Source organism: Phyllobates terribilis, unplaced genomic scaffold (assembly GCF_046119375.1).
Source record: "Phyllobates terribilis strain yellow unplaced genomic scaffold, ASM4611937v1 Scaffold_11__3_contigs__length_659146591, whole genome shotgun sequence".
Taxonomy (NCBI): Eukaryota; Metazoa; Chordata; class Amphibia; order Anura; family Dendrobatidae; genus Phyllobates; species Phyllobates terribilis.
In genome coordinates this window covers 207599483-207625125 of record NW_027362771.1, presented here as the reverse complement: position 1 = coordinate 207625125, position 25643 = coordinate 207599483, and the positions used below count along the sequence as shown (strand labels likewise).

At 41.6% G+C, this 25643-nt stretch overlaps 1 protein-coding gene across 15 annotated transcripts in view; it reads right to left on the bottom strand.

Annotated features, from left to right (window-relative positions):
* The window catches only part of NRCAM (neuronal cell adhesion molecule), a 256326-nt gene that overhangs the window by 30782 nt on the left and 199901 nt on the right, over positions 1–25643 (bottom strand). For 4 of the 15 annotated variants that reach the window (XM_073651989.1, XM_073651988.1, XM_073651995.1 and 1 more), the window contains 13 exons: positions 25289–25455; positions 25056–25203; positions 24739–24863; positions 18391–18420; positions 16500–16601; positions 14689–14886; positions 14537–14607; positions 14222–14447; positions 14008–14123; positions 7214–7418; positions 5227–5346; positions 4659–4844; positions 3025–3060 (listed from right to left, as the gene is read on the bottom strand). In XM_073651989.1, the coding sequence (XP_073508090.1) occupies positions 3025–3060; positions 4659–4844; positions 5227–5346; positions 7214–7418; positions 14008–14123; positions 14222–14447; positions 14537–14607; positions 14689–14886; positions 16500–16601; positions 18391–18420; positions 24739–24863; positions 25056–25203; positions 25289–25455 (1730 nt within the window). The remainder of the gene's footprint in view (positions 1–3024; positions 3061–4658; positions 4845–5226; positions 5347–7213; positions 7419–14007; positions 14124–14221; positions 14448–14536; positions 14608–14688; positions 14887–16499; positions 16602–18390; positions 18421–24738; positions 24864–25055; positions 25204–25288; positions 25456–25643) is intronic. The other 11 variants (XM_073651998.1, XM_073651996.1, XM_073651993.1 and 8 more) reach the window with 6 other exon arrangements.

The following is a 25643-nucleotide window of genomic DNA, read 5'->3' as shown; positions in this document are numbered from 1 at the left end:
ATTTCAATTAAAGGACTTTATTCTGGGTGTTTGTGTTTTTCTTTAACTTTGACTATGGGGTTAGTAATGGGGGTGTCTTATAGACGCCTCTCCATTACTAACCTGGGCTTGATGTCAGCTGGCATTATAAGCTGACATCAACCCCAACCCTATTACCCCCTGCCACCGCACCAGGGCAGCGTGGAAGAGCGAGGCTAAGTGCCAGAATTGGCGCATCCTATGGATGCGCCATTTCTGGGGCGGCTGACGGCTGGTGTTTCTAGCCTGGGAGGGGGCCAATATTCATGGCACCCTTCCTGGGCTATTAATTTCAGCCCCCAGCTGTCTGCCTAGCCTGTGCTAGCTATTAAATTAGGGGGGACCCCACGTTATTTTTTTTGGGGGGTTCCCCCATTTTAATAGCTAGTAAAGGCTAGGTATTCAGCTGGGGGCTGATATTAGTAGCCTGGGAAGCTCCGTGGGTATTACCCCCTTCCCAGGCTTCAAACATTTGCCCCAGCCGTCTGCTTAACCTCCGCTAGAGCCTAAAATTAAGGGGAACCCCACGCCAATTTTTTTTTAAATAAATCCTTTATTTTAACACTAAATGACAAGTACAGTAATCAACACTGTCACTGTACTTCATATATATGTGACTGACATGTTTCTATCTATCTAATCTATGTGTGAAGCTCTATTCTTTCTGTTGTAAATTGTCGGGTACCGGTGAATGCCGCTGCTGAATTGCCGGCTTTTCATGTCATTCTACATTATTCTTAGTTGTTTTACTTCATGTAGAATTAACCTACAAGGAAAGAAAGGGTTTATTTTCATTCCGATATTTGTGTCCCATTGACTTGCATTGGTTTCCGGTATCGGAATCGGCGATATCCGATACTTTTTGGGTATCGGCCCGATCCAATCCGATACGATATTTCCTGATATCGGAAGGTATCGCTCAACACTACCTGGGAATGGAGAAGTGGGAAAGGCGCCACCTAGTGGACACTTCTCTCTCAGTTTTGCAGAGTAAAACAATGTCCACCGCAATAAGGTAGCCTTTTGCTTCTTTATACTGCCCATGGATAGGGCAACATGAAATTGATGACCGATTCCCTCTACAAAATATTACATTTTACCCAATATAATAGCAAAACAAAAATTAGGATGGGAAAAACATGACATATTATTTGGAGGATACCGCACGTTTATACTGCCTTGTGAGAAGCAATATTGTTGATATAACACTTGTGTTTGGATACTGAAGGAAATAACTGCTGTTAACACATGTGGGCATTCAGCGGCTTAGCCATACCCCTTATTTTACAATTGCTGCTCATTCAAACAGTATATCCAGATTCCCTGTAGGAATACAAAATCATTTATAGCATCCATCACACTACAGAGCATTGTATGATCTGTGCATACTTCGGAAATCAAGAAAAAATTAAATTGAATATAGAAGTGTAAGAGAGGAATAGGGCGTGAACTCTAGTGCCACCTATTGAGGTAGCAATTCTAAAAGTCAATATCGACCTTTTAGTGAGGCCTGCTGCGTGACTTAGGCTAAAAGGCAAACGAGACATTCTATTTGCAGACACATGTTTCAGGGTGATTGCCCCTCATCAGTGAAATTCGAGATGTCTGATTTGGATGGATGAGAGGCTTCTGATGGGGCTCTAAGGGGTCACATCTCTCCTTGTGGAGAGTTCCAAACTGACGTAAGGAGACTTACAGGCCATGCAATGCTCCTCTGGGAAATTAAATATGCAAATTGCCACTTCAGAGAGGAAGAAATCTTGAACTCCAGTACCAAATATATGAAGCATCAATCCCAAAAGTCAATATTGACCCTTTAAAGAGCCGCATTGCCACATGACTTAGGATAAAAGTCAAACCAGACACGCTATAGATGTTCACAAAGGTCTTAAACAATGGATAATAATTTCTGTCTCACTTCACACAGCAATGTTGAGCTATGCATACAATATATAGAAAATCCTTGAATGTCTGCAAAGGGAAATTACACTCTTTGAATTTCAACTAGTTCAATTAGTGAATTACCTTATAAACGGAATCCTAATATCTGGGTAATCATTAAGCATTAATTATAGTAATTCCCTGATGTGTTTCCAACCTTCCGGCCTCCTGCCCACCAGACGCTGTTTTGATCATGTACCTAATTAATCACAGGTGACTTGGCACCTGAAATGCAGACAATTCCGCCAAGATGGTATTAGGTTAGCCTGCTTGCACAGCTACAAAGAATTCGATTTTAACATTTAATTCCTTAATCAGCTTTTTCTCTTGTGCCTGTGCTGCCATCTGGTGGTGCACATTTGCACAGTTCTAAACCCTTTTAAAACTGGAGATTAGAGTCTTGTTTCACAATACAGATATTTCATTTAGCAAATACTTTGTCTGAAGCTCACTAGCATCTGTAAAAATAACTGGGGATAATTGGGGGATGTTCATCATTACCTTTGCATCAGTTTTCTGCCATAACAAAGGCAAGGACGCATCAACTTTATTAGGAGGAAACTTAGCATCTTTGCATCTTACTCCAGCACAAATTAGATTAACACTGGCATATGAAATCTCAATCATATCAAATATCCCAGCATGCTGCTAAAGTGTGGGATGTCACACGGCCAAAGAAGCAAGCAGTAGATACAGTCTTTTATCCACAATCATATAGTATTAGTATGCTGTCCTTGCTTGCTTGTTATATGCACACAGGTAGAAAAAAAAGTTGAAAAAAAGGTGGCATGTCCTCTTAATAACTAAAGCGGTTACATCCTCAGATGCTATAAATCAAACATCACATTTATAAGCCAAGGACTCTTAAAGGGAACCTGTCACGTCCTAGCTGCCCTCTACGCTATGGGGGCTGTGTACATAGCAACTAGGACGCGACAGGTTCCCTTTAACTATCAATTCTATCACATCTGTAAAAGTGGCTTCTTTTAATGCAAGGCTGATCCTCTTAGCATTTTGATGGAAGGCTTTAACAAACTTAGAAAAGCATGCAACATTACATTTTACCTTTGCCTGCACCCACAGCAGGTGGGGGAAAACCAGCTTTAAATGGAAATAGAAGGAGACTAAATAAATTATATTTAGGACATGATGCTGGGAAAACACATTTTAGAAATGTAGCCATTTTCGAGAAGTGTGTTTGTTACCCAATCTAACAGAGATCTTGTAAGGAAGGAAAAGGCTAATAAAATAATGAAGGGTCCTTATAGGCTTCAGTACTTCTACCCACTGGAACTCCATCACCATCATGTGTATAATGTCTGTGTTCAGTCTGTGATGCTGCTGTCTGATGTGTGAATCCAATGTGTGCAATGTGTTCAAGATGGGAGCTCTGCATTTGTCCTATGTGTGCAGTGTGCATCTGACATGCATGATGTCTGTGTCCTATGTGTGTGCTGCGCTAGTCTAATGTATGAGTCTATAGTGTATGCTGCTATTGTCTGATGTGTGAGTCCAACGTGCGTGATGCGTTCTCAATGGGTGCACTGCACATGTCTTATATGTGTGGTGTGCATCTGACATGCATAATGGATGTGTTCAATGAGTGTGCTGTGCTTGTCTGATGGGTGAGACAATGGTGTGTGCTGAGCTTGTCTGATGGGTGAGCCCAATGTGTGTACTGCACTTCTCTGGTGTGTGAGACAATGGTGTGTGCTGCGCATGTGTGATGTGTGAGACTATGGTGTGTGCTGCGCTTGTGTGACGTGTGAGACAATGTTGTGTGTTGCGCTTGTGTGATGTGTGAGACAATGGTGTGTGCTGTGCTTGTCTGATGGGTGAGCCCAATTTGTGTACTGCACTTCTCTGGTGTGTGAGACAATGGTGTGTGCTGCGCTTGCATGATGTGTGAGACTATGGTGTGTGTTGCACTTGTGTGATGTGTGAGACAATGGTGTGTTTTGCGCATGTGTGAGACAATGGTGTGTGCTGCTTCACTTGTCTGATGGGTGAGCCCAATGTGTGTACTGCACTTGTCTGATGTGTGAGATAATGGTGTGTGCCGTGCTTGTGTGATGTGTGAGACTATGGTGTGTGTTGCGCTTGTGTGATCTGTGAGACAATGGTGTGTGATGCGCTTGTGTGATCTGTGAGACTATGGTGTGTGCTGCGCTTGTGTGATCTGTGAGACAATGGTGTGTGCTGCGCTAGTTATTATGTTTTTGTGATGTATGTGCTCCAGGTCAGTCCATAAAATTGGGCACTTTTTTGCCCTGTCCACGAAAAAAATTAAGGTCTCCATAATTTTTTTGAAGCTGAAGAAACTTATACAGTTTTTTTATGACTGTAATTATCACCATTTTACAGGATACAGTGAATGCAGCTTGTGTCTTCATATCCGAATTATGTGCTGTAGACATGGATCACTTCTAATCATGATGATTTATTATGGTTTTCCAGTGTGTACGTAAAAATGTTTGTCTGTCTGTAATTTTTTTATAAGCTGTCCAAAGAAACTAAAAAGTGAAGTTGGCAACCCTGTGCACGTGTCTGCTGTGCGTACAAGGTGTGTATGTTGTGTGTCATTTAATGTGGAGCTCTGGACTTCTGAGTGCTCGTCCCTCCTTCCCTTATGATGCTATAGTATAATAATAGCAAACGAATAAGTTAGGCTCAGAGAGAAGGTCTATACAGGTACATACCCATCTTACCTTCATCCATTGCAGTTATTGCTTCCTGAGTACTTTGACTTCCAGGTCCAACAGCAGTGTGCGCATAAAAGTAAAACTTGTATCTTGTATTGTGCACTAAATCTTTTAGAATATAACTTGTTTCATTTGCAGGGATTGTAATTTCTACCGGCGGGCTTAATTCATGTGTGGCATTTACTGAAAGGAAAGGAAGACATGTGAGTGGATGTAAAGTCACTTCTAAGTCCACACACAGGGCTGTATACACAGGGGCCATCGCTTAGCCTGGATGTATTCCGGTACTTCGAGACTGTACCATAGCTGTCCTAAGATCTGAAAAATATTAACCCCTCCATATTACCTTCTCCAACAATCCAGTGTACCTATCCTCAATGATAAAGACCTGATCCAATAATATCGGGTGTGAATTGTAGGACCATGATGGAATATAACCATAGAATGAAACCTCACAATAAGACTGCTACAATATTTATTTGTGGAGCAACGTTGTGTACAGATTTGAGTTGTTAAAGGTGTAGAGCACTGCAAATAAAAATACAAAAAAAATGTCAAGACTTACTTGACTGGTACTTTAAAGTATATTGAGTCAGGACCCCATTTGGATGTGCCGGTGGGTTCCACATCAGTGTTAGTGAATCAGGAGTTCGGTGCGAAATATGTAAAAATGCCACACTAGGAACTATTAAAACAAAAAGGAGTTTACTTTTTTGATGATTGAATTATTTATTCACAGTTTCTAATCATTTTGCCACATTTTGCAACATTTAATATGGATCTGAACCTCAATGGAGAAATAAAGCAAATGGACATAAAATACATCTGCAACTAAATATTACAGAAACAGACACTATTCTGTAGTATTCAGCATCCAATTCTGCAGAATTGGATGCTATTAAAATACTGCAATGCAAAACTGACAGCATACACCACCCAACAAAGTCTGCTGTCAAATCCATTCTTACTTTTTTTAGAAATGATCACAACAATTATCAGTATAGTCCATTTACAGCGTACAAGTATTGATTCTATTGAACGGTTATGGAGGAAGCATCTACCACCTACTAGTGCTTTGCATTATGGAGTAGCAGGGGAAATAAAATCTTTCTTGCGGTTCCCACTAATTCTCCACCTTATTTCATCGTCATTTTCATTATCCTACCTTTATAGAAACAGCACAAACTCAGTGTGAAAGTTTTATTATAAAGTTCCCATGCTCCACTCTTCCAGCTCCCTGCTTACTTGGGGCAACTCACAACCCGATTGCCAGTAGAGCCAACAGAAGTAGCCAAGGCACCAGAGATATTCCTCAATGGATATCTTTATTGATCATAATATTTATATATGTTAGGCAAAATAACACGACATTGCAGCCACAAAACAGCCATTTTAAAGCCAAAAAGTTACTTGTACTTTTTGGCTTACTCTGGTGTCTAGGATACTTCTGTAAATGTGAAAGTTTGTTGTAGTCTGTTAGATCAGTGTTTCCCAATATTAATAAACCAAGTGCCCCATACTGAAATAAATTAGATGAAATTACTCCCTAAGCTATAATCATACACTGTGCTGCCAATTAACAGCACAGTATGAACACAGCATAAGTACCCCGTGGAGACATGGCACAGACTGAACAGTTATATGACAAGCTCCTGATGAGATAAATCTACATTTTATACCTGTTCCTCACGATGGAATGCCAGTCTTGTTGGCATGTGGCAAGTGGTTGTGGGGTCCAGTATCAGGAGTTCAAATTAGTGCTCCAATTTGTAAACTAAAAGCATCTCCCATCCCATTGTGCACACTGATCTATTGCTTCAACCTCTGTTCATCATTCAATAAATTTATGTATCAAGGCCGCCACACACATTAGACTAATATCTGACCTACCCACTGATATCAATGGGTTAGGCCAACAATTCAAAGTGTATGGGGGGCCAGTCAAATGATGGTTGAGGGAGATGTAAATCAGGCAGGTCCGATTTCGGACTGTCAAAAACGTTTCCTGAAGATAAGCCGCCAGCAGATGTGTCAACCAGCAGCTTTCTCATAGGAACACTGGAGGGTTTGGCCGAATACGCTCTTGTGTATGGGAGAGTCAGCTGAGATGGCCAAACATCGTTCAACCAACAGCTATCTAAAGTGTACGGGGGCTTTAAGTCTGTGGATCTCCGGTAATTTAATAAGGCACTCCATCATATTAGAGGGTATGTTTTCCTCTATAATCACTGGTAACAAGCGTTATTATTACCCAATCCTTTATAATCAAATAATTGTTCAGTAAATGTTTTGTTTTTTTTAAATGTTTGGCTAATGTTGCCAATTTCATACAGTTTGTACTAATATTGAGACCTTAGCCAATTAAATAGTACATAGGGGCATGGTTCATCAAAGCTTTTCCATCATGTTTTTTGGAAAAAAAAAAGCTTTGAAAAGTCGCAGTTTTATGCACAATGTGAGGTTGCTAGAGAGTGAATTGTCAGTCTTAATGAATCACCCCAATAGATTGCACTTTGTAACTTTCTACATAACTGTAGTGAAGACACTCTTACCTCCTTCTGGGGTTTCAAAGTATTTATCTTTGCTAGAAGGACCTTCGCCCTTGCCATTGACCACTCGAACATTGAGAAAGTAATGAGTGTTGGGCTGCAAGCCAGGAAGCATTCCATGCGTTCTATTTCCAGCAAATGGCAGCATCCACTTTTCTATGTGCCTCCGATTTCTATTGGTTTTGTTCTGTGCTTTCCAGTAGTAGACCTATAATGCATGTGTAGAGAAGAAGACATCTGATGTAGCTTGGAGATGCTGTGAAATCTATGAGCAGCATGTAATAGTGCAGGAGAAGCTGAGCATGTAGAAAAGAAGGAAAAAATCTGCCGCAAATTGTTTAGTCGGGCAATGTACTGGATATTTGCAATGGATACAAGAGTCCCGTCAGGAGTGAATAGAAGACAAGATTTATTCTTGCATTATTAGATAGGGAGACTTTTTATTTTTTCCTGCTCCTATATTTCTGCTCAGTTCATGTAATCTTCCCTAATTTTTTAATGTATCCGTTAGATGGTGTATTTCTTGTGATAAAGAATCTGTTGCATATTGGCACATTTATGCTGTAATTTGTTCTGTGTCAGAAGGGGTTAAATTCTCACCTGATTTTGCTTTCTTTGTTCCTCTTGCTTATGCATCATGGTCACTTTTAATCGGTCTGTCATTAGTATTTATGTTGTTCGGAGAACTTACTTCATGCTACGATTAAGAGTGGTGTTGAGCGAATTTGTTTGGCATTTCAAATTCGGGTTCAGGGTTCCGGCTCGCTCAACACTAATTAAGAGTACATATCGTGTTCGAAACGCGTCAGATTTGTTCCCTTTTCCATGTGCTGGATGATTTAAATTTTTCTTGCAAAATAAAAGGTGCTTCTATATTTTTTCATCCACTTGAGAGTGCCGGATTTTTTTCTTTTTTTTCTACTGTGAGAGATGCCGTATCGAATCTGTGCACCCATCTCCAGGTGAGCTGGCTTGTCCACTTGCTTCACAAGCTGAACATTTACGTTTCTGGTGAAAGATTCAGTATAACCTGTCTTTGGCTCTTTCATTGAAATCCCTGCTCATTTTTGGGGCAGCAGTCCACAGGGTGGTCCCAATCAGTGACTAACAGCCCCTCCTGTATGGCTGTGCATGGAAGGAAGTAGACTGAATGTTTCCCAACAAAACTATCTAACACAGTGTTCATCTCCTCCTGCTCTATAACCTGCAGCTGATATGTTCCCTGTACTATTGTACACTGCTCAAAAAAATAAAGGGAACACTCAAATAACACATCCTAGATCTGAATGAATGAATTATTCTCATTGAATACTTTGTTCTGTACAAAGTTGAATATGCTGACAACAAAATCACACAAAAATCATCAATGGAAATCAAATTTATTAACCAATGGAGGACTGGATTTGGAGTCACCCCCAAAATGAAAGTGGAAAAACACACTACAGGCTGATCCAACTTTGATGTAATGTCCTTAAAACAAGTCAAAATGAGGCTCAGTATTGTGTGTGGCCTCCACGTGCCTGTATGACCTCCCTACAATGCCTGGGCATGCTCCTGATGAGGTTGTGCATGGTCTCCTGTGGGATCTCCTCCCAGACCTGGACTAAAGCATCCGCCAACTCCTGGACAGTCTGTGGTGCAACGTGAAGTTGGTGGATGGAGCGAGACATGATGTCTCAGATGTGCTCAATGGGATTCAGGTCTGGGGAACAGGCCGGCCAGTCCATAGCTTCAATGCCTTCATCTTGCAGGAACTGCTGACACACTCCAGCCACATGAGGTCTGGCATTGTCCTGCATTAGGAGGAACCCAGGGCCAACCGCACCAGCATATGGTCTCACAAGGGGTCTGATGATCTCATCTCGGTACCTAATGGCAGTCAGGCTACCTCTGGCGAGCCATGGAGGGCTGTGCGGCCCTCCAAAGAAATGCCACCCCACACCATTACTGACCCACTGCCAAACCGGTCATGCTGAAGGATGTTGCAGGCAGCAGATCGCTCTCCACGGCGTCTCCAGACTCTGTCACGTCTGTCACATGTGCTCAGTGTGAACCTGCTTTCATCTGTGAAGAGCACAGGGTGCCAGTGGCGACTTTGCCAATCCTGGTCTTCTGTGGCAAATGGCAAGCATCCTGCACGGTTTTGGGCTGTGAGCACAACCATCTGTGGACGTCGGGCCCTCATACCACCCTCACGGAGTCAGTTTCTAACAGTTTGTGCAGACACATGCACATTTGTAGCCTGCTGGAGGTCATTTTGCAGGGCTCTGGCAATGCTCCTCCTGTTCCTCCTTGCACAAAGGCGGAGGTAGAGGTCCTGCTGCTGGGTTGTTGCACTCCTACAGCCCACTCCACGTCTCCTGGTGTACTGGCCTGTTTCCTGGTAGCGCCTCCAGCCTCTGGACACTACACTGACAGACACAGCAAACCTTCTTCCCACAGCTCGCATTGATGTGCCATCCTGGATGAGCTGCACTAACTGAGCAACTTCTGTGGGTTGTAGAGTCTGTCTCATGCTACCACGAGTGTGAAAGCACAACCAACATTCAAAAGTGACCAAAACATCAGCCAGAAAGCATTGGTACTGAGATGTGGTCTGTGGTCCCCACCTGCAGAACCTTTATTGATAATTGCCAATAATTTCCATCTATTGTCTATTCCATTTGCACAACAGCATGTGAAATTGATTGTCAATCAGAGTTGCTTCCTAAGTGGACAGTTTGATTTCACAGAAGTTTGATTTACTTGGAGTTATATTCTGTTGTTTAAGTGTTCCCTTTATTTTTTTGAGCAGTGTATTAAGCAATATGTATGGTGAACTTTACTAGGAACAATGAATGAACTTTACAAAGGCAAAAAGGAAGAGCAAATACAAATAAAAACATTCACAAATCCTATCTAATCACATGCAAATTTGAGCACCATATATTATAATTATTCTTTTGGTCTGTACACTGATTTTTGGAGGCTGCTGGTGTTCTTAGAATATCTATATCAGGGGTCTCAAACACGCGGCCCGCGGGCCGCATGCGGCCCCTGAGGTTGCTTTATGCGGCCCGCAGGCACAGACCCCTTGATGATCCCGACCAGGTCCAGGAGGAGCCGCCGACAGCAGCGCTGCATTGCCGCACAGAGACTGTTTCCCAGCACTGCATTTCCAATGCCAGCCGCTGGCCAATCAGAGGCCAGCAGATGATATCTGCGTGTCGGCGCAGCGAGTATGACGTCATTGCCATACGCAGATATCAGCTGCTGGCCTCTGATTGGCCGGCGGCTGGCATTGGAAATGCAGTGCTGGGAGACAGTCTCTGTGCGGCAATGCAGCGCTGCTGTCGGCGGCTCCTCCTGGACCAGGTCGGGATCGTCAAGGGGTCTGACTCTGTGGTGCCTGCGGGCCACATCTGCAGGAAGGCCGCCGAGGGAACGGAGGACAGGTGAGAATCATCTTTTTTTTTCTATTTTATGTGTGTGAAGAACAGGGGGCACATAGCCACAAGATGGGGACCGGGATGGGGCACATAGCCACAAGATGGGGACTGGGATGGGGCACAGAGCCACAAGATGGGGACCGGGATGGGGCACAGAGCCACAAGATGGGGACTGGGATGGGGCACATAGCCACAAGATGGGGACCGGGATGGGGCACATAGCCACAAGATGGGGACCGGGATGGGGCACATAGCCACAAGATGGGGACCTGGATGGGGCACATAGCCACAAGATGGGGGCCTGGATGGGGCACATAGCCACAAGATGGGGACCTGGATGGGGCACATAGCCACAAGATGGGGACCTGGATGGGGCACATAGCCACAAGATGGGGACCTGGATGGGGCACATAGCCACAAGTTGGGGATCTGGATGGGGCACATAGCCACAAGATGGGGATCTGGATGGGGCACATAGCCACAAGATGGGGACCTGGATCGGGAACATTGCCACAGGATGGGGACCTGGATGGGGCACATAGCCACAAGATGGGGATCTGGATGGGGCAAATAGCCACAGGATGGGGACCTGGATGGGGTACATAGCCACAAGATGGGGACCTGGGTGGGGCACATAGCCACAAGATGGGGATCTGGATGGGGCAAATAGCCACAGGATGGGGACCTGGATGGGGTACATAGCCACAAGATGGAGACCTGGATGGGGCACATAGCCACAAGATGGAGACCTGGATGGGGCACATAGCCACAGGATGGGGACCTGGATGGGGCACATTAGTACAAGATGGGGACTTGGATGGGGAACATTACTACAAGATGTTTGCCATTATTACTATATGATGCTAATTGTAAGACAATATTACTGAATGTGGCCAATTGGGGGAAACAAAATTGTAAAAATCAAAAAAATAAAAATAAAGCATGAAAAAATATTGGGCACTAAAAATGCTGTTTTATATGTAAACTAAAGTAAACACAAAAAAGTGCACGTTTATTATCGCCACATCCATAACGACCCAAGCTATAAAAAAATAAACACGGAAAAAATGTTCAAAAGGTGTATACAAAAAAAAATGGTATCACTAAAAATGTCACATTGAACAAAGAATGCGGCCCCCCAAATTAAAATTTTTTCCATGTGCGGCCCATATACCCAGCCGAGTTTGAGACCCCTGATCTATATACTTATAGTAACACTCTCACCAAAACTCAAATACTATGTTCTGCCTAGTGGGGAGAGTGAGTAGATACAGTGCCGGTATAACAGGTAGGCAAAGAAAGGTGATTTGCTAGAATGCTAACTGGCGACAGCAGGAGGGAGAAAATCTTTATTTATTAAAAAAAAGAACCATCCATGCAGCAATGTGCCACTTAACATTGCAATTGGGTTCTCCTTGCTCAGCAGCAGGATACATTGACCTATGAGCGTCTTAGACTGATGGAGCACTAATGGGCAGAGGGGGGCTTGGGAGACATGTGCACAGTCACTAACTTAACAACACTGCTCTCTCCCTGGTCCTCTTCTGCTCTGAGTTCTCCTGACGCTGACCAGCAGACGAGGACCAGTGCAATCCCCTATAGGAGACAATCACTTTTAACCTGATTAATGGCCATATGAGAGGGATGTCAGCAGACAGAAGCCTGTAGATCTCCAGGTAACAGTAAGCTATCCAAAGTGCTGTGTTATCATTACTGATATTAGCAGCAGATAGGGGGAGGGGGATGCATTATGCATTAGGTGTCCTGTTTCCTTTGCACGGGGTGCTATGGGGCGCACCATTGGTTATGTAACCTTACTCGCTGACCCATTCCTTTGCTGGTGGTGTAAACATCTTTGGCCTCATCTGCTTAGGGCACCAAAATACATTGTTCCAGTCCTGATTACAAGGTGTATAATTTAGCTTTTACTGTTCCATTTACAAAACATTAAAGACAAAAATATATCTCATGTGATGGCTTCATGTACCCGCCACTCTCCCATGTGCCACTGTAAAAGTTCCCACAAGGACACAGCATAGGTGGATCTCGAACTGAATAGGTCAACAGGGTGCAGGCAAAGTTTCCTTTTCCAGGAATTTTTCTTTAGGTATGCATATCAAACACAACTACAGATTCATTGGTGCTTAAAGGGAACCTGTCACATCCTAGCTGCCCTCTAGACTGCCCCCATAGCGTTGTTAGTGATGCAATGTGCATCACTAACAAGCTGTTTTCATGAAAATTCGTGCAGCTATAATGATTTTATAACATTTAATATACTTAGACCGTACCTGCGTTTTCAGTCATAGGGGCGTGCTTGTCATATTCAGTCATGGGTGGGCGCTCACTTCTGGCGCTGCCCATGTATTTGAATCCTGCTCCCGGCAAGCGCTGATATTGTGGGGCGAATGCGCACTTGTATATGTCCGGCCGCCTGCGCAGTGAGGCTGAATGATTACCAGCTTCACTGCGCATGCGTGGGGAACATAGTGCGTCATAGCGCATGCACAGTGAAGCTGTGTAGTTTGCAGCTGCACTGCGCATGCGCTATAATGCTCTATTCCCCACGCATGCGCAGTGAGGCTGTGTGATTACTAGTGTTGAGCGAATTTGTTCGGCATTTCACATTCGGGTTCGTGTTCGGGGTTCCGGCATGACATCTGCATGACAGCGTAGCAAATCAGGGATGTTCATGGGTGGAGCCGATTTTTTGGCACTAACAAGCCGGAACCCCGAACCCGAATGTGAAATGCCGAACAAAATTCGCTCAACACTAGTGATTACTAGCTTCACTGCGCATGCGTGGGGAACATAGCGCGTCATAGCGCATGCGAGGTGAAGCAGGTAATCACACAGCCTCACTGCGCAGGTGGCCGGACATATACAAGTGCACCTGCGCCCCACAATATCAGCACTTGCCAGGAGCAGGATTCAAATACATGGGTGGCACCAGCAGTGAGTGAATGCGGGGCTGCCCATGACTGAATATGACGAGCACGCCCCTATGACTGAAAACGCAAGTAGGATCTAAGTATATTAAACATCATAAAATCATTGTAGCTGCACCAATTTTCATGAAAACAGCTTGTTAGTGATGTAAATTGCATCACTAACAACGCTACGGGGCAGTATAGAGGGCAGCTAGGACATGACAGGTTCCCTTTAATTAAAGAAACTTGGATGCAATTGTAAATTCTTTTTCTATTACCTTAAAGACTACAAAAACTCAAAGTACCGATCACAGGATGTAATGTGTTCTTCAACCAAATATTTTTCAATGTTTGTAGGAAAATGCACCAATACGTTCATCTACATATCTAACTACATCTCTGTGTATGTCTTTAGTATCAAATAAAATCAAGCTCCTACCCTATATCCCTGAAGATGACCTCGAACAGACGTCAAAGGGACAGAATCCCACCGAACCTTTGCCAGAGTAGTATTAACGACATCCACCTCAACATTACCGGGGGCAACCATTGGAACTGATGAAGGCAAAAAAATAAATTAGTACGTGGCATGAAAGAATATGGTAATTTATAATAATTTTTGCTTAAGACCTAAAAACGTTTAGGATACTTACGATCTTCTCCTGAATGTCCAATTAGAAGAGCCGGCTCTGGAGCATATCCCAAGTCATTTAAAGCTTGAACTTTTATTTCATATGGTACAAAGGTAGGAGTGCCAGACACTATATACTTAGACACATTTGCTACGTTGACTGATGTCCAATCTTCATCAAAATCTTTTTGCCTCCAGCTCACTTTATATTGAAGACCAGGTCCATTTGAATCAAAGCCTTTCATAGGCTACAAGGTTCAGGACAGAAGATAAAATGTCATGTTTGATAACATAAACTACAAAGAATATACCGTATATAAAAAAGTGTTACACTCACTTTCCATGTGATAACCAAGTTGTCCGGCTCTGTACCGACACCCTTCACGCCTGAGGGATTGGTATCAGGCTCTGAGACAGAAAAATATTCTATTTATTACGGTGTTCTTTTTTTGCTATTAGGAGAAGCCTGTTTTATTCCAGCTCACATACCTGACGGTTTTGTCATGTAACGTTCTGATGATTGGCTGTGGTCACTGTGACCAATTTCATTGACCGCTATCACTCGGAAGGAGTAGTTGACATATGGAGAGAGGCTCAAAGTTGCAGTGGCCTGTGTACCGCTGACTTTAGAATGCACGCGCCATACTCCAGGTTCATGCATTGAATCTTCATGCTCAATGATAAATTCTAAGGACAAAACATTTATTGCAATAATTTTATAATTGAATAGTTGAAAGGTTAAAAAAGCCAAATGGTCATGCTGTCTAACCTATTATCTAAAGGTGCATTTATACTGCACGATTATTATGAACGAGTGGTCCTAGGAAAACTTGCTTCATAAGAATTTTGCAGTCTAAATAAGGTGTCGATCAGACAATGAATGAGCAAAGCGCTTGTTCAATGGGTGAAACGATCTTTTGGTTTTCACACAATATCATTGTTCTTGGCAGCACGAGTTCTGTTTACACAGCACAATGCACATCATTACGTGCCATCTGCCTGTGTAAACAGGCTATTAAACGACTTCCAAAAATGTACAGATTGGCGGTCGTTTAACAATGCCAAATCGGGTTATGTAAACCCGCCTTTACTGTATTTATCCAAAGTCAGGTAAAACCCCCTATGGAGTAGCCCTGATATTGTAGCTAAGCTTGTGTAATCTATAACCTTGGAGCTATCTGCTAAAAACTGCAATAGTCTGTCATTTTATTCTACAATATAACTAATAGGTCTTGTTTTAGATTAAAAAAGAAAAAAATCGAGAAGAAATTAGCGAAGACAAGACTATATTACTTTAAAATGGGCAATATCCTTGTATTTTATTTTGCAATTGTTTGATTGTAGGTGAACTTGGTTGACCATCATCTGTGAACAGTAATCTAGGATCTTTGGAATATGGTACCCTTATGTTCTGGCTGAATTAACAAATTAATTAATTTCTGATGTAAATATAGAATAATGGAGCCAGATACTAACATTTGATTGTAGCAGCTTTTCATCTAACATATAACAGGAAGTCTAAAGCCACGGCCCCACTATCAGTATTCGGTCAGTATTCGATCAGTATTTTTTTCTCAGGACTGGGAGCCAAAACCAGATGAGGAACAATCAGAGAAAATGTATAATAGAAACCAATTCTGCATTTATCACCCACTCCTGGTTTTGGCTCCCACTCCTGAGAAAAAATACTGACTGAATACTGACCAAAATACTGATAGTGGGGCCGTGGTCTAAGACTAATTCTTATTGAAGCTTGAAATCAACTGAAAACAGTCCTGGAATAAAATATAATTTGCCTAAAAAGAACCGGTCACCAGTTTTTTGTTGCCCCATCTGATAGCAATATAATATAGGGGCAGAGACCCTGATTCCAGTGATGTTTCACTTACTGAGCTGCTTGCTGTCATTTTGATCAAATCCCTGTTTTATCTTCTGTAGATCTAGCAGTTCTCTGAATGTTGAGCTCTGTATATCCCCGCCCACACCACTGATTGACAGCTTTCTTTGTACACGGTGCATAGGCAGAAATCTACCAATCAGTGTCGGGGGCGGGGTTATACAGAGCTCATGAATATGGAGGACTGCATGGCAGCAGGTTTACTAGTTTCCTAGTGATAATCTCCTGCTAATAAAACAGTGATTTTATCAAAACTACACTAAGCAGATCAGTAAGTGATATATCGCAGCAATAAGAGGCTCCGTCTCTACATTATGCTGCTCTCGGATTAGGTACGCAAAAACCTGGTGACAGATTCCCTTAAATAAGAGCTATGTATATACATTCATGCATGCTATGTTACCTGTAATGGGGCTGTTATTATCATCCCCTGGCACCCAAGAGAGCTGCACGCTTTTAACAAGCCGATCCGTCAATTCTAAATCAGATGGTGGATCTGGACGATCTGAAAGTCAAATGTTCTATTATGTGAAGCAAATAGTACTCCTCTGCAAATCTGAGATACGCAACCAACCAGATCATTGAAGCAAATCTGTTAATTCATGTGGAGCAAGACGTAAATGTATTGACATGCAGCAGAAAATACAATTACAAATGACTGCAGTGGAAATCAAGGATGCACAATGCTAGGATATAAGCATAGATTTTCTATAGAGGAGGATAACATGTAAGAAAATAAAATGCATCCACCTATGACAGACGTTAGAGCAGCCATAGCAAAAGGAATGTCTTCAGCCCATTTGTTAAAAAAGGCAAAACATCCTGAAATTTCTTCACTACTGGGCACAGAATAAAGCTAATCTTAAATGGGTATCCCCATCTAATAAGGTAATGACATATCACTAGAATATGCAGTCACCTTTCAATCGTAGGACAATCAACCACTTGATCCCTCACTGATCCGGAGAATGATGTAGCTGCAATGCTGATTCTGAACTGTGGCCCTTTCACAGTCTTTAAGGGGTTATTCCCATTTTCAAAAATAAGTATAGTTGGATAATGCTTGCAAATACAAGCAATTTTACAATTTACTGCGTGTTAAAATTTTCAGCTGCTTTTGAGATATTAACAATTTAACTTTTCTCTTTTCTTTTGTTTACAGCTCGTTTCCATGGAGACCGACCACAGACCATATACAGTAATTACAAGTTCTTTTCTAGCTTGTAAGCAGTGTTTGAAATTAATCAAGATCGCTGGAGAGCGCTGTTACCTCCTAGTCCCAGACAGCATCAGCGCAGTGCTTATAAGGCAAACAGTGGTGGTCGGTTTCCTAGGCAATGAGCTGTAAACTAAAGTAAAGTGCTAATATCTCAAGAGCGATGGAAAACTTTTAATAAAGAGTAAATTGCAAAAGTACTTATTGGGATTATCCACCTGTGAAGAAGGGAATAACCTTTTAAGTATTTATCCTAAGGATCAGATGGTGGTCCAATTGGTCAGTAAAATGCCATCACTTTATTAGATTTATTAGATGAACGGGAGTACCCTTTTCATCTCAAGACAGTGGATTAGGCTTGAGCACTTGTAACCCACGGATGACAGCTAACACATTATTATGACCATGAACATTAGCACCACACATCTAATACATACACAAAACATTTCAATAAGCACGTGTACTACAACACTTCCACTAGAACTAAAAATACCTACATACAATGGATATTTCTTAAAAAAAGAAAAATTGGCTTCAGGATAGGCCATGCACGATAATAACCAGCATATTACAAAAAAATACTAGAGATAAAGGGGAATTATTAGTTTCATTTGGAATGATGTAGTCCAATACATGGGAACAATTTGGGATATCACAGGCATTTCTGATGAGCTTGGTCTCATTGTAATAGTCTTAGCACCTGTAATAGAGGCTTTTAAGTATGTATTGTTCAAACTCCTTTGCCAATAGGACTACACCACATGCCCTTTGTGAAAAGTATATTTCCCCTTTAAAATATGCATGTAAATTAAAGAAACACTATAGTCAAAACTGATACACTGCTGTGAACAGTACAGGACCTGAGGGAAATATTTATGGATCATATATCCTCTTATCGTTGACTCCTTGATAGGCAGCACTGGCTCAGCCCCTGTACTGGTCATACCGCTGTATGAGTTTTGTATGGAGTGTTCCTCTAAAGTTGGAAACATTCATGCAGCATAATCATTCATGGAAGATGCACATGGTGGCAGTGTGACGTGTGCCAGTGTATATATGGATAGGGTTGCCAGTTTACCCGTCTTTACTGGAGGTGGTTGAGTAGGTTCTGTAAGGGATATTAACAACAAGTTAGTAATAAACAATGGTTGCTTTATTATGATCATGCAGATCACTTTGAGAGTTTATAGGAGCTAGAAATATACAGTATATATAGTTGGTTCCTCTTTCTATTTAATATACTTGGGTAAGATAATGATTACTATATTAGTAACTATTACTAGAGCTTGTGGAACTATCCTGTAGTCTGGAGTAAGTCTTAGGCTACACTGTGACTTTTTGTAGTGCTATTGATTGAGTTAATTGAGTAGCAACTGCAATCCAAAGGAATATACTGAGCTATATGCACTCTTGTGGACTGCACCTGTCAATCAATAGTTAAAGAGACAGCAAAACCACTCCTGATATGTCTCTTTAAGTAAATAATTGTATGCCCCATAATATAACAGTTATATAAAACTCTACATTGTGCTGTTCCTCTGTTATTATGCCAAGAAATGTATGAATAAATTGTCAACTGGGTACTACCTGTTTGTGGTGTGTACATACGTACTCTGACATTGTCCGATCAGTGCGGAGCGTATCAGACCGCGGAGGCACACACCGCCTTGAAAAGGAGAATGGTAACTTCCAGTTTACAGGAAGAATATCGCAGTGATACGACATAATGCAGAGATCTAAGACGACATGTTCCAGCACGAATCAGAGCCTGGCCGTACGATTTCAGGATGGTATCATTTTCTATGAAACACAACTTAATTTCAGAGAAAATATATTTTAAGGATCTGGACAGGGACCATAGCCGGAGATGAAACTAGTCCAGCGCAGCAATCAGCCGACTCTTCCCAGCGCTGCTGCAGGAGATTGATAGGTCTTTATGTAGGAGAGACCTGCTAAACCCCTGCAGCAGTGCTGGGAATAGCCGGCTGCAGCAGCACCGGTCTAGTCTAGTGTCTGCCTGTGGTCCCCAGCTAGATCTTTAAAGTATACATAAAGTATATAAAACAAGCATACAGCCAGGCTCAGATTCATGCTGCCTACAGGTCTACAGTTTGGGCAGCTTGAACCAGATGACAGGTTCTCTTTAAAATCAATCATTTGTGCTACAAAAATTGTAAGTGTGGCCTTGGTCTAAATACATATCTATTTAAATATATACCTCAGGGAGAAAATCTTAACAGACCAAATAAATAAAACTAAAAATCTATTGCTACGTCTTAGAACTCTATTGATTTTCTTTATAACTCATTGGCTCATCATTTCTCAGGAAGGTTGAATAACCTTGGGTATAAAACTTCCTACGGGTGACTACATGAGTGACAAATTAATCAATGTAATTTCATTATTCTCTGTCATTTAAACCTAAAAGCAACAAAAAACTGAGGTATCTGGCATAATGGCAAATATTTGTGAAGGGTAGAGTGAGAACATCATACATACACAACATGAATTTTACCTTATTAAAGTGACAGTGTGCAGGAATCACAGTGTTTAATGACAGCCTTTAAAAGGGGTTGTCTATTGATGTCAAACCAGGTTCATGTGCTTAAAGGAAATCTGTCAGCAGTATTTCGCCCCCTAAACTATTTATATTAAAATGTAGTTCTTGCAAAGACATATCTAGCAATGCCTTTACCTAAACAGTCCATTATTCCATTACAGAGAAGACAGCGTTTGAATAGATATGCGAATGAGACTGAAGTGCTTTCGGCATATGAAAGGTCTTCTCAAGCCTCTGTCACTCCGGCTCTTTTCCTTGCCTAGCACCGCCTCCTCCAGCTTGTCTGACAGCTTCTTTGCCTGAAGTCGAACAGCAATCCTGCTGACAGATTCCCTCTAATTAGGAAACAAAGCAGCCACAGAATGGGGTAGTTTCCATTATGGTGGAAGCAGCAGATCCATGCATTACCTGGTCAGCAATTTATTAGAATGGTCAACATGTAATGTTTCATGTTGAGCTAAAGGTGGCTTCCCCTGGAAATAATTGGTTGTCAGGTCTTAGACCAGCAGTGAAAAGCTATTCAGTGGCCTTTTATTTTTCTCTTAGACAACCCCTTTTATATTTACCAGTGTTGTAAAAAAAAGAAGTTTCACACCACTAAATCTATACATATACATCGGTCATTCAGTGACAAAACTGATCTATTGAAAAGTCAATTATATTCCAAATTTTATCTCTCAAACACAGAATGAAAATTTTAAGCAGCAATGTGACTGGTTGCGTCAGGTACCTACTCCAGTACTCCTTTGTCCAGATTTATAAAAACCTCACTTTAGGACACTACCTTCTGAGCTGCTAACTATCAGATAGTAGTGTATGATTCAACGTGCGACATTACAGCAACGTCGACTAGTCCATAAAAAACACATTGAGCTTTTTAATGTATTTGTATTGTAAATAGGAAATCTCCAACCCAATCTGACATGAAGTATGTAGAGACGACGGTAGAATGACGGGTGGTGCCTGCTGAGGCTACCATAGTCTTGTCTATGAGCGCAGTTCTAGCTACTATGTGTATCCATGCACCAAACTCGTCCAGTGTTGTACAGTTGACCTGTCATCTGTGCCATCCAGAGTACTTTTGGGATGAGAGAACACAATTACAGGGACACTATAATGTATAAAACCCTGCATATAAAGGGTCAAACACTTGTCAAAAGCAACAAATGTACAGTAATATATCCAGTCCATGTTCTAAAATCCCGGTCTTATGTGCTGCAGATCTACCAGTTCTCTGAATATTGGGCTCAGTACAACCCCTCCCACACCAGTGATTGACAGCTTCCTGCCCATATACAGTGTACACAGAAAGCTGCCGATCAGTGGTGGGGGCGAAGTTATACGAAGCTTATGAATATGCAGGACTACCTGTTAGCAGATTCACTAGTCCTCTAGTGATAATCTCCTGCTGATAAAACACTGATTTTATATAAACTAAACTAAGCAGCCCAGTAGATGACACATCGCTGGAATCAGGGTCTTTGTCTGTATACTATGCTGCTCTCAGGTTAGGTGGCAAAAACCTGGTGACAAATTCCCTTTAAATGATTTGTTGCAGCGAGTAGCTCCTCCATTTTTTTGTCTCAGCTAGTTTTTATATATGAGACCCGTGTAAGTCTTAAACTCTGTATAAAAGCTAAACAGTTGCTAACATCTGTCAGCGATTAACTTGGCATTGGGAAAATATGTACTTAAGCTTTATATCTTACATGTGCAGATGGAAAGAGCTTACACATTGACCTTTTGGACTGTTCCAACAAGTATCAATTTATGTGCTTTAATTCCTAGACAATCAAAACTCTGAAATTCAAATTGGTCTTGTCGCAAAGGCAACTCGCATCCACGAAAATCATAGAGGATTTCCCAAATGAGCCAGAATACACAGCCATTGTATTGTGGCAGACTCAAGTTATTTTCACATTACATTAATGGCAATTCATCTTAATAACCATCATGCTATAATATATATATATATATATATATATATATATATATATATATATATATATATATATATATATATATATATATATATATATACACAGTACAGACCAAAAGTTTGGACACACCTTCTCATTTAAAGATTTTTCTGTATTTTCATGACTATGAAAATTGTACATTCACACTGAAGGCATCAAAACTATGAATTAACACATGTGGAATTATATACTTAACAAAAAAGTGTGAAACAACTGAAAATATGTCTTATATTCTAGGTTCTTCAAAGTAGCCACCTTTTGCTTTGATGACTGCTTTGCACACTCTTGGCATTCTCTTGATGAGCTTCAAGAGGAAGTCACCGGAAATGGTTTTCACTTCACAGGTGTGCCCTGTCAGGTTTAATAAGTGGGATTTCTTGCCTTATAAATGGGGTTGGGACCATCAGTTGTGTTGTGCAGAAGTCTGGTGGATACACAGCTGATAGTCCTACTGAATAGACTGTTAGAATTTGTATTATGGCAAGAAAAAAGCAGCTAAGTAAAGAAAAACGAGTGGCCATCATTACTTTAAGAAATGAAGGTCAGTCAGTGCAAAAAATTGGGAAAACTTTGAAAGTGTCCCCAAGTGCAGTTGCAAAACCCATCAAGTGCTACAAAGAAACTGGCTCACATGAGGACCGCCCCAGGAAAGAAAGACCAAGAGTCACCTCTGCTTCTGAGGATAAGTTTATCCGAGTCACCAGCCTCAGAAATCGCAGGTTAACAGCAGCTCAGATTAGAGACCAGGTCAATGCCACACAGAGTTCTAGCAGCAGACACATCTCTACAACAACTGTTAAGAGGAGACTTTGTGCAGCAGGCCTTCATGGTAAAATAGCTGCTAGGAAACCACTGCTACGGACAGGCAACAAGCAGAAGAGACTTGTTTGGGCTAAAGAACACAAGGAGTGGACATTAGACCAGTGGAAATCTGTGCTTTGGTCTGATGAGTCCAAATTTGAGATCTTTGGTTCCAACCACCATGTCTTTGTGTGACGCAGAAAAGGTGAACGGATGGACTCTACATGCCTGGTTCCCACCGTGAAGCATGGAGGAGGAGGTGTGATGGTGTGGGGGTGCTTTGCTGGTGACACTGTTGGGGATTTATTCAAAATTGAAGGCATACTGTATCAGCATGGCTACCAAAGCATCTTGCAGCGGCATGCTATTCCATCCGGTTTGCATTTAGTTGGACCATCATTAATTTTTCAACAGGACAACAACCCCAAACACACCTCCAGGCTGTGTAAGGGCTAATTGACCAAGAAGGAGAGTGATGGGGTGCTACGCCAGATGACCTGGCCTCCACAGTCACCAGACCTGAACCCAATCGAGATGGTTTGGGGTGAGCTGGACTGCAGAGTGAAGGCAAAAGGGCCAACAAGTGCTAAGCATCTCTGGGAACTCCTTCAAGATTGTTGGAAGACCATTTCCGGTGTCTACCTCTTGAAACTCATCAAGAGAATGCCAAGAGTGTGCAAAGCAGTCATGAAAGCAAAAGGTGGCTACTTTGAAGAACCTAGAATATAAGACATATTTTCAGTTGTTTCACACTTTTTTGTTAAGTATATAATTCCACATGTGTTAATTCATAGTTTTGATGCCTTCAGTGTGAATGTGCAATTTTCAAAGTCATGAAAATACAGAAAAATCTTTAAATGAGAAGGTGTGTCCAAACTTTTGGTCTGTACTATATATATATATATTATTCTTTTTCCTTTTAAGCAAATCTCTCTATAGCCCTGTAAATATATACATTATATCGATACATGAAAGATGAAGTACTAATAATGGAATTAGAAATTGACTAAGCATGAAATGTGAGAAATGAAAGTCAATTTAATTTTAAAAATACGGTACATTTCTCAGTAGTCTAATTAAACATACTCAGAGGTTCACAGCTTTTTGTGGGTCACTTCACGACATTTTTTCATCTTGTGATATGAAGGGACATTGTTAAGACCTACTGCTGGGGTCCCAGCCAATCTAAAACATCAATAGTCCACAGCAGTGCATGGAGTTTGTTCTCCCGGTGTGTGTGTTGGTTTCCTTGGGGTACTCAGATTTTCTTCCATACCCCAAAAAAGCATACTGATGGATTAACTGATTTCTGACAAAATTAGGAAGTGTGTTTATGGGCATATGGGACCATTATTTTGATCCCCATTGGGGATGGGGACTAATGTGATTGATGGCAGTACAGTTCTTTGGGATAAGCAACCAGAAATAATATTTCAGTTTTCAGCAATTGGCTATAGAGGGAACTTCAGCATGGCCCCCTTCACTTTAATAGGGCCATGTAAAAGTTCCCTGCACAGCAAGTGGTAAGTTGTGCTGTTGTGCAAAGATAAACAGTGAAGAGGATGCAGCTCTTAAACAGCACCTATCTTTTTTTAATGTTTCCATTGCCTTAAGTATTCAGTACATCGGTGGGGATCTGGTCCTGTGCCCCCTTCCAATCGCTCGAAAAAACAATCTAGAGTGAACTTCTCAGCTGGCAGAAGTACTGAGCTCAATAGGTCTATAAACCCAGACACCACGCTGAGTACACACTCATGCAGGAGTTCAGAGGAGCAGTGCTTGAGAACATATTTGAGCGATAAGTGGGGTCTCATGACCTAGATGTCCAGTGATCTGCATGACATGTAAGGCAGGGTAAATATATGTTAAAAAAAGTACTCTTTAAGCAACGGAGTGACCTCTCCATTCTCAGAAAAGACAGAAGGGAACTAACAGTCTTAGCAGCATGCCATCACTTTAATACATTGGAAAGTGACAAACACAACACATGTAACCTGTAGCTGAAGAAAGGGTATGCTATTAAAAAAATCTAAGGAATAAGAAAATCAGTTCACTTCACTAAATAGAAATAAAATGAATATCTTACCAACAACAGAAAGTTCTGCGCTAGCGGAAACTCTATCCAGTGTAGTGTTGGCCACACACGTGTACATGCCTTTATCTTTCTCAGTGATGTTCCTGATCATCAGCCGCTCTTTCTCAAAAGTGTATCTGTGAATCGTAAGACAGCTTCTATAAACTGTGTTAAAACCCTGCACTGTATTCTGTATGGATGTGTGCATATTGGTATACAAGGAAACATTACATAATACATCTAGCCAAAATTACTATGTCACTTACAGGCAAATGAAAAAGGCAAATATAATGCATGTTATTATAGAGCTTCAAAAATGCTGAAAATACCTTTCATCAACCGGCAGTTCACTGTTATTCCTCAGCCACATCACCTCTGCTACCAACGTAGGATCGTGTTTGAATTTGCATTCAAAGAAAGCATTGCCGTATCTCTGCACAACCCGGTATTCAGGCTGAGAGATTATCATAGTTGGATCTAGAAATAAAACAGAATATTAGAAATATGCAGAAACATGACAATATAGTTGAAGTGTATGCCTTAGCTGATGTGTAACTCTTACCTTTAATTTCAAGCGTAATGATTTTTTGGTCTGTGCCCAATTTGTTTCTTGCTACACACGTGTATGTGCCACTGCTATCTTTCTGTGCCACGGGAACTTCCAGTGTCCCGTTATTATGGAAGACGTAGTCACTTCCGTGCAGAACACTGGACTGTACGCCCTTAAACCTGGATATAAAGGGAATGATCACATATCCACTCACCGCACACACCAATAAAGTGTTGTGTTTTTCACAGCCCTGTAAGTGGTGATAGATGTGTTAATAACGAGCAGTGCTGCACTGGCAATAGGGACACAGAAAATTGCTGATATAAAGTTTGTAGTTGGGGAGTTAATTTGTACTTTATTTTATGTT